The 9494-nt window shown below is 42.2% G+C and overlaps 1 protein-coding gene and 2 long non-coding RNA genes across 5 annotated transcripts; 1 reads left to right on the top strand and 2 right to left on the bottom strand.

Moving 5' to 3' along the window:
- Nucleotides 1-3: 3 nt before the first annotated feature.
- Nucleotides 4-2682, bottom strand: LOC145654550 (tribbles homolog 2-like; the record flags this gene model as incomplete). Its single annotated transcript, XM_081708761.1, has 3 exons — nucleotides 1810-2682; nucleotides 581-868; nucleotides 4-297 (listed from the first exon to the last, which is right to left on the bottom strand). Coding segments are annotated over exons 2-3 (582 nt in total), but the record flags the coding sequence as incomplete, so codon positions are not given.
- A 1726-nt stretch (nucleotides 2683-4408) lies between these two features.
- On the bottom strand, nucleotides 4409-9193 carry LOC145654549 (uncharacterized). Of its 3 annotated transcripts, none has more exons than XR_014120768.1 (3): nucleotides 9114-9193; nucleotides 6000-6267; nucleotides 4409-5901 (listed from the first exon to the last, which is right to left on the bottom strand). It is a non-coding gene; the product is annotated as an uncharacterized LOC145654549 (long non-coding RNA). The 3 variants fall into 3 exon arrangements; XR_014120769.1 differs by lacking the exon at nucleotides 9114-9193 and adding an exon at nucleotides 7539-7625; XR_014120767.1 differs by lacking the exon at nucleotides 9114-9193 and adding an exon at nucleotides 6411-6548.
- LOC145654548 (uncharacterized) lies at nucleotides 6201-6983 on the top strand. The gene is made up of 3 exons (XR_014120766.1): nucleotides 6201-6337; nucleotides 6450-6534; nucleotides 6681-6983. It is a non-coding gene; the product is annotated as an uncharacterized LOC145654548 (long non-coding RNA).
- Nucleotides 9194-9494: the final 301 nt, after the last annotated feature.

Genomic DNA, 9494 nt, shown 5'->3' with positions numbered 1-9494 from the left:
TAACCTCTGCGCGTCAGCAAAGACGAATTTACGAAGCTTGAGGTCTCTAAGAACGACGCCGTTCTCATGACAGTGTGCGACCGCTGCCGCCATCTGGCCGAAGAGCCGCACGGCCTCGTCCTCCTGCAGCCGCTTGCATGTGCGCACGTACGAGTGCATGTCACCATAGCTATGCTCGAAGAAGAGGTACACATTTCGCTCCCCCATAATCACCTCCGATATCTTACAGATGTTGTCGTGGGGCAGCACACGGGTGTACGGGGCGATGAGCTCATGGTACTTCCTCATGGAAAACACCTACCAAAAGAAAGAGCAACAAACGTATTCATTATAGCTGAAAACAACACTAGCTATAATCAGGCTATTGTTCCTCTTAGGCTTATGAATCATATAAAGAACAATACAACCAGTAAATATGACAATCATGTACCTTATACATGGAATTATTGTACTCTATGCAGGGAAAGATTAGATTCTTAACAAGTGTCAAATTTTGCATTCAATTCGACAAACAGACCAAGATGCTTTGTTGCACAACAGCAGGAGACCCCAGTACGACACAGTGAGGCAGGGAGCTTACCTTACAGGTGTAGACCTGCTCTGTAGCACGGTGAACAGCCCTGTATGTCTGAGTGCCTTCTGTGGCCTCCAGTAGAATATAGGGTCCAATGGAGGAGACAGGGTGGCTTTCTGGGCCCGCATGCTCCACGCTGTGGCTCAGAGGCCGCAGGCAGGGGGCCAGACCAGGGGAGGGGGGCTGACTCAGCCTGCGTCGCTTGCATTTCGGCACATCCGTGCTGTGGGAGTCTTCGCAGTCCACTCGTTTCAAGCTCAGAGGAAGAGTGGGCGTTGAGAGGTTCACACTCATCTGGTTAAAAGAAAATCGAGGTTTATGAATGGATGAGGTCATAACCCTGTGACAGCGCATTTAGCTGAACATATGTTATGTGTCAACCGCATGTTGTTGCAGTTATTTATTCAAACTCAGCCGTGCATGATTTAAGCTGATAAACACCTTACTTTAATATAAATGCATAAATAGTGAAACCAGAGCACAGTTATGCAGGATGCAGTACACAACAAAAAATCTAAATCAAATCAAAGTTGATTTGTCACATACGTAGTCATACACCGTATAACAGGCAGTGAAATGCCTTTGATGACTGCTCTGCGTAACAGTGAATCCAACGGTGAAAAAAAAAACTAAAAAACTGAACAATGCAACAAATGAGGATATGGGGCATGGCAAAGTTGATTCACATCCGTTAATCTATCAAACAAGATAAATTGTGGCACCGAAGGAATGACCCACACTGATGCAAGCGAGCTGTTACCCAAGCCACTGGCTACCGCTTTCGAAAGCCTGATGGCAGTCAGTGAGTGAGTCACAGACTCGGAGTTATTACACATTCAAGCGTGAGTCATAAAATGACGTAGCGCAATCGCGTTTTTCCATTTGACTGTGGATCTGCAGAGTACACATAAATTTTATCCGCATATGTATTTATTTGTAATCCCTGTACTATATTTTGTTGAAAAGCATGATATATTAAAAAAGAGAACATTGAAACGCATACGATTTGAGAAAACTCAAACAATATACTGCGCGAATTCACCGTGAGGAGTGATTGGGGAAAGAGTTTCACCATCACTTTCCCTATGAAGTTTAACCCAGACTATTTCACAATTATCTTTTCTAAGGAAACCAGCTAATCAGCGGTGGACACGCATGGCAAAGGACTCTTGTTCACACCACCAAAATGCAGCGTTCATGACCTCCAATGTGGCGGGTTAGTGAGTTTCACTCACCTCGCTGGCAGACAAAGGACTTGCTCCTCTCCAAAACAGAACAATGGTTTAGGAACTCCAGTCGTACGAGTTGTGGGCGACTTAGCGGTTTGTCTCAATACATTTTCCAATTGTGAAGAAGCACTAAACCTCGACAAAAAATTATACTGGATTTATGGCATGTACAGCAGCTAGCTCGGAAACTCGGGCTGATAAATTGCCACGAGTCAACTTGAAGCGCCTTTTCTTGACTTGTCAGTAGTTGGTTTAGGCTGAACTGTGTTTCTACAAAGTACAAAGTATCCGAAACAACTGCAAAAATAAATAAAATGGACCGCCGGATTTTGTTCGTCGCAGAAGTCTTCGGTTTCTTCTCGTCAACTCTTAATCACATAAACTATCAGTCAGTCCGGTGGAGACGCCGGTGAGCGCGTCTGTCGTTGGCACGGCAGTCTTTGTTCCTTATTCCCGCTGGATGAACAATGTTGCGTTGCTTTTCTCGGTTTCCACAGTATGTAGTCTTCGGTGGTCAAATAAAGTAAATTTTTTTTTCCCTCAAACTTGTCACACGGAGTCAGTCCGGTATTCCAGTTAACTCAATATCTTGAATTAACGTTTGGACGAAAGAAAAAAAAATAAGTCCTGAAAAGTTACTAAAACCCGAAGACGTGTCGGCGGCAGCACAGAGATTAGAAATAGCCCTTAGGTGTTTTTTGTTGTTGTTGTTGTTGTTGTTGTTGTCTTTTGCTTCGTTTTTTTCGGTTGACTATTCCTTCGAAATTGATCACGGACGCCTTTATAAATGAGGTCTGAAACCAGCCGTGGTCCCTCCGCCTGAGCGTCCGACTGTGAGCTCTCAGTTTGGGTAGCTACTCCTATTATGCTTTTGTACATTACGCGATGATGCTGCACTTAGTGCGATTGCAACATGTAAGCGCCGCCTCTTCTGCCTGACGACATCTACAGCGCACCGTCGCAATAGTACACGCTGCAGCGCAAGTTTGCCTGGAAAGCGAGCAAATGCAGTCGGTCAAAACCAGAGTATCGTAGGTATTGGAATTAGCAGTATAACAAAGCCAAAATCAGTTTTTATGCAGAAGATGTGTTACTCAATGTACATGAGTCACTAAGGTAATTAAATGAAGCAATCAAAGTTACATTTGGATTTTCATTCAAATCAGACTATTACATGAACTGCTTAAAATCAACAATTTTACCATTCAGTGGAAATCACAAAAAAATCCAATCATATACTATTTCTGTCACCTCAGATAATATTAACAAGCTAGGCATTAACATTTCTACCAAGCTAACAGTCTAACAGTCTTTTTCACCCTTATCCTTGTGCCAGCAAAGAAAAAGACGACTACTACCCAAAGTTAATTATTTTTTCTCTATTTGTTCTTGAACCCACAGCCTAATAGTTCAATTCATTGGACTCACTAATTACAATTACACCTAATTTTTACTTACAATAATTTCACCATGTCAATAATTGTTGGCTAGCAATAGAGCAATCAAAATGTCAAGCAAATCAAAAATATCTGATCTGACATTCCTTAGCCAGCAATAAAACAACACCCCTGCTTTAGCAATACTGTAATTTTTTACAACTCTGAAAGCTTTTGTGGAAAATATTCATAAGGAAAAGATATGCATTTCTACTTTTTCTGTGACTACAGAACTATTATGCAATTAATTAAATATAAAGCAAATCATAGAGTACACATGACTAAGCAGAGGATAAGGTGGGGCTGGTGGACACAAATATTAGAACTCACTGCACAGGAAACAAAATAGAAGATTATCTACAGGCATTATGGGGTTCCCATGCAGTCAAGCTGTTTGGAAAGCAGTCACTGAGCACATATCATCCTGTTTTAACAGTACCACCCCAGTATGCCCATCGGATGACCTGTCCTCCCATCACAACACACAAAACCTTTACTGGTGGTATTAGCCATCACATAAAAAAGACCTCTTAAGCTGGAAACTTTGTAATACAGTAAGCATTGCACAGTGGTGTGGTTAAATATTTAATTAGAATATATATCGCTAGAAAAATTAAATGCCTCAAAAATCAATTTGAAGCCTTTGAGATGTATTGGGATTAAAAAAAAACTAATAATAAACAAACAAAAAAAAGTAACTATGAATATTGCCTGTGAGGTAGTCCTACATATCCTTTAACTCAAACCACTTAACACTTATATACTGATATAATCCATATCTATGATACAATTTATAACCAATGTATATGCATTATAACTAGGTGTGTGTGTGTGTGTGTGTGTGTGTGTGTGTGTGCATGCATGCTCAACTGTCTTTGAGATCCCTGTCTGGCTCTCTGTCCCTTTCTCTCTATCTTTTCTTTCCCATGTTCCCATGAATCAGTTAGTTAACTTATTATGTTGGGTTGGGATGGTGCGGGTGTAGCGGGAGGAAGTTACGAAGTACTTGAATAAGAGATACAATATAAAAAAAGACAGTACTGGTCTCCAAAGGGGAGTGATGGTGTGGTCAAATAGTCTTGGCCAAGGATTAGCTAGAGAGACAGGAAAAAACATATAAATAGTCTGTCATGAAAGAAAATATTTGCAAAAGTCAATGGTAAATGTATTTTTATTAATGGTACTATTACACCAAAGTGCAGAAGTTCACATTTAATTTTTTTGCAGAATGAAAATATGTGTATTTTCTTTTTAAAGTTCATCATCAACCAAGTGCAAGTAATTTGATGTATAACGCAACCACATTTGACTAACTACTCAAACAACGAACTTTACCAGGCCACAGAATGCTATTTAAGATGATGCCTCTATGCACCGTAAGAAGATCACAGTGGCTATTCATGCTAGACCACTCATACCAAGAATGAATACCACACCCCTTGTATGACTCAACAGCAATATTGGTCTTGCACCATTGTAGCAATGTTTACTAAAAAAGATATTTAGGTAACCTTCAAGACATTGCGCGTGGGTATCTGAGGAAAGCGATTCTTACGAATACATTCATGTTTATTTTAGTAAAGTGTTGTCCTGTCCTAAAACATCCAAGTTCCAAGAATAAAGAAATTGGTGCTATCATTAAACATTATTCTTGTATGTTGTCTCCCAAAAGCATATTTTCCCCGTCTCACAGAGGGTGTATTGTTTGTATGCTCAGGCTCTTCAGTCTGCTTGTAGACACAGGTGAGGTTGCAGAATGTTGTTCTGCTGTACAGCCCTCCTGGTTTCGAGGTGAGTCAGAGGCTGCCTGTATGAGTAGGTGGGCGTCGGAAGTTTCCTGGGCTGTTCTATCATCACTGAGCCTTTGAGTGGGAGATCATTGAACCAGTCCTTAAAATGGAATCAACTTGGCTGGGCAATGTGTTTCAGCATTCAAGCCAACACCTCCAAGCGGCTGCTAGTCCACGAATAGCAAGACACATCAGTTCAGCAATAATCTATCAGCACAGGAAACAGTTAGGTGAGGTATTGCCTTGTTTAGCGCTGTGGCGTTTTTGGCTGTTATTATCAGCTGAGTCACCATGTAACAGCATAACTCTAAACATCCGGTGGCTAAGGCAATTAATTTAATTATATTACAGTATCTCATTGATACATGGAAAGGTTGCCCTTCATTTCCCAGAAATCCTCTGGCTGTTAGCAGTGCAAAAATGGTTCTGTGAAAATACCACCCTTTTTGGTTTGAGACACAGTATCACCATGGGAACTAGCAATGTTCTCAGCAAAGGGTTTCTTGCTGATGGACAGTTGGGAATGCTCAGCTCCAGCTGGAACTACAGATACACATCAACTGCACAGAAATCCAAGCCTGTGAATGTTGCATCTCTTTTTGCCTCATAGGAGCCAGTGAAAATGATGGCAAGCCCAGCTTTTGTGGCCACACCTGTTTTGATGACAGTTGTCCTGTTTTGCAGACACACATACTATAAATAGCTTCATTTACAGAGGGCCTAACGAATGCGTCCAGGTTAATCGAATTAGCTGTGTCCTGGTTCTTTGCATTAAGGTTACAGATGTCTGATCATGTCAGTTTGATGATCTGTCAGTAGTATGCCCAAATCCTGAAATAGGACAGGAATGCACTGTCCACCCAGTTCTGAGACTGAAATATAAAAAAAAGATTCTTTGCTGACTTTCAGATGCTTTCTAGCTATGGTTAAGCACATTGATGTTGGTCACATACATCACACTTCAACTCACCTGAAAGAAAACAGTGCAAACTGAAACCCACAGACTGTTCTCACCTCGTCAAATGTGGGCACCATTATTAGCAGTGCTCTCAGCGTTGAGGGGAGGGGAACTCGGCAGTTCACGTTCAGGTTTCTGTTCCGAATGGAACTCTTCTGCAGTCAGTATGACTGCACCACGTTACAGAGCTTCGTAGGCAGGGGCCTGAAGAACCGCCTGTTCCTCACAACTCGTGTGGATGAAGATGACAACGCTTTTGGTTACACGTGTCATGATGTCCCTTTAAGTCAAAAGAAAGAAAGATTATTATTTGCTTATTCAGACTCACTCCTGCGCTTTTGTTTTGAAAGGTTGTGAAAGCCAGAATTCCATAGCAGCAACCAGCCTTTTGCACAAACAATGTTTTCTTTCTTCAAGCCGCACCTACTGACAGCTTTGTGCTCCTGTTTTGGGTCTTTGCAGTGTTTCCCAGATGTCTTTTGGGGCTTCTTGAGACTTTCAGAGACTTCTCAAGACTTGGCAAAGAGCACTCAAAATGAACATTTAGGCAAGTAGACTCTCCATACAGAGCCTGATCTAAGTATCCAGATTCATACAGTGACAATGCAAACAACCTTATTTTCCCAGCCAAAGAAATACACTTCCCATCTTTTAATAATGTTATAATTTATTCTTTACGTTGCATATCTTCAGGGCCTTTTAAAGGACCCATCTTAGCCTTCTGTGCAAAGACGGTCTACTCATCAGCAGCGTTTAACCCCTTTCTGTGGCGATGGACTTGACACATGACACGGCTGCTGTTTCAAAGCCTGAAGTTGTGTATTACCCACCTAATGGTTCATTAATGACGGACCAAACAACTTCCTTTTAACCCTCTAATATGAAAGACACGTTCTTTCAAATGCAAGAAGTGGAGGAAGGTATGTCTTTCATGATGCTAGACTGGATGTGTGATCATTTCTAATATTTCAAAAATAAAGGCTTTCAAATATTAACTGTCTGCATTGTCTGTGTCCAATTTTGTGTGGTGTTTGTGTGTGTGTCTTTTCAATCTAGCCAGTGCATGTGTTGCTTTGAGGCCTTTTAAGCCTGTGCCCTCTTAATCACTGAGCTGTTCTGGCAACAGCTTTTCTGAGAACTGAATGAATTGAATACTTCCGTCTGGACTTGGCTTTGTCACTCTCTCTCTAGCGCTCTCTCCTCCCTCACACCACCTCACTGTCTCTCCCCTCCCACCCCTCTCTCTCTCTCTCTCTCTCTCTCTCTCTCTCTCTTTTACTCTCTTTCCCACCTTCTAGATATTTGCTGTGAATATAGGCTTAAAGACAGGGTACACATACAACCAGAGCGGTTTGGTACAGTAATACCTGTGAATTTGTTCAGCCAAAACAGTGTCAATGCTAAACATAAGCAAACACGAGGTTACAGCTCCGCTTCCCTTCCTGCAGGCTGAACTACAGGAGGATTAACGTACTCGGCCGCTTTTGCTTTGCTCATTTGTTTTGGAATGTTCTGTGTGGTGTGAGGAGAATGATAAATCATAGTAACTACCTTGGAAGTGGTTCCGGATCGCATATCCTTACAAGCAAAGCTCTACTGAGCTGTTGCCGGAAACCGCCAAAGAAAAGCAACATGAACTGATGTACCATGACACAGATTTAAGTTATTATGTTCCACTCTGGGTAGGTAAAATATAGGGAGTTCCCACACAAGATGAGTAAATATTAATAAACATTTCCATGGGCGTTGTCTCTTTTGTCAGTCTCACTTGTGTATTTGTTCTGTGGCCCACTTAGCTTGGTGTTATTTGTGCTTCGGAAGTGTTGCAGACTGCCTAGGCTGTAGGGTAATCTCATGAAGTGGACTGAGTGGGCACTCGACATGTGGTGTGAGGAAGGAGATGGTCCAGCCGGGTTTATTCCAAGCCTGCTCTGCGCACAGCGTCTCCTTAGAGTCTCCTACACAGGTTTTAAGTAGCGATAAACTGCAAAATGTGATGTTTTGAAACCAGGCAGTGCTGACTAGTGTGTGATGGTATGCGGTATTGAGTAAAAACAAGGCTGTTGTCATAAAGAGGCAGGTATTTGAACAGATCTTGTCCTTCGGGTACAAAGCATGGGGTTACTTTCTGAGCTTATGAAATAGATTGTGGTGTTGGGGCATCTGTAGGACTACCATATGATAAGATAGGGTTATGCTTTTACACTAGTTATTAATAAAGGAGCATTATGCTTAAACGTTGAATATTGGACAAAACTACTGGCGTGTTTTAGAAGTGCGTGAAATTAATTAGGCAATAGTTAATGCCATGTGCATGTTATCTACTGGTTCCTAAAGAAAATAAATTTCAGTCATTCATCCTCACATGCATTAGATATGACACTGAATTACTTAATTGATTAACTTCCTAGTTCATCATGTGCCCAAGGTCTCTGTTTAGAGGAAATTTCTGCTGAAGCATTACTTAACCCTCAGGCAGACACCAGGGCACTTAGCTCAGCAGTTTTTCAACACTTCTCAAAACAAGAGTCAAGGCCCCATGCAGTGTAATTGCGAAGTGAAATATGCAAAGGCAGCTGAAACCTCATGCCCCTGTGCGTCACGCTTTTCCCAGGTCCGCAGCCACAGACCTGACACCCTTTACTCAGGTCTGAAGCCACAGGTCTGACAACCCCCACTTAAAAAACCCACAGAGGACAAAGTGAAATAATATGCTGGTTATTATAGTCGGATTTCCCTGTTTGGCCTTATTCTTTTCTAAAATGGTACAGCCCTTCCAAGGAGGTGGAGCACACTGAGCCACAGACAGGTATGGAGCAAACTTTCCAGTGTGAGTCTGATCAGCGTTTGTAACACCTCAGCAGTTGGAAATTGTTGTTGGAGTACTTTTACAGCATGTGTTACCGGTCTACCCAGACTGTGGAGCTAACCACACAATCTGGTGAGTGATGAAGCGAAGTTCAGCAAAATTTTAGCGAGCAGCCCAGCTTCATACCTAGTGTGCGGTGACACTTTTGGTTGGAAGCTTTTTGCTGTGACTCACTGTGTGCTAGCATCACCTCATTAACCATGCCAAGCACGATGTGCATGTTTCTCTACCCACCAGCATTTGCTCATAAAACTCACCTCACTTTGAGACTCTGAGGCCTTGCTCTGGGTTTAGTTGGAATCCTTCCCAAATCCTTATGACTTTGATTCAGCCCTAGCTGGGGATAATGGAATCACTGTAGGGTGGCTCTGTGGGCCTGAACGTTAACGCCGAGGAGGTGGAGGGTGGGGGGTGGAGGGTGGTGAAACTTCAGTCCAGTTAATATGCATGGCTTTACGAAACCTTTCTAGCATGAGCATGTGATTGAAAAGCAATTTTTGCTCAGACTTGAGGCGTAGGTTTGTATCACCCTGTCACCACCCGCCTATGTGAGTCAGGCCATGAACACATTACAGGAGGTGATCTCAAGATTTATCTCCAGACTTTACACTTAATTTCTGAATTGCTGCCATTTTGTG

The sequence above is a fragment of the Electrophorus electricus genome, unplaced genomic scaffold (genome assembly GCF_041902795.1).
Source record: "Electrophorus electricus isolate QZ-2024a unplaced genomic scaffold, ASM4190279v1 Scaffold131, whole genome shotgun sequence".
NCBI classification, from domain to species: Eukaryota; Metazoa; Chordata; class Actinopteri; order Gymnotiformes; family Gymnotidae; genus Electrophorus; species Electrophorus electricus.
The sequence above is the reverse complement of the archived record's forward strand: the minus strand, read 5'-3'. Positions and strand labels throughout refer to the sequence as shown.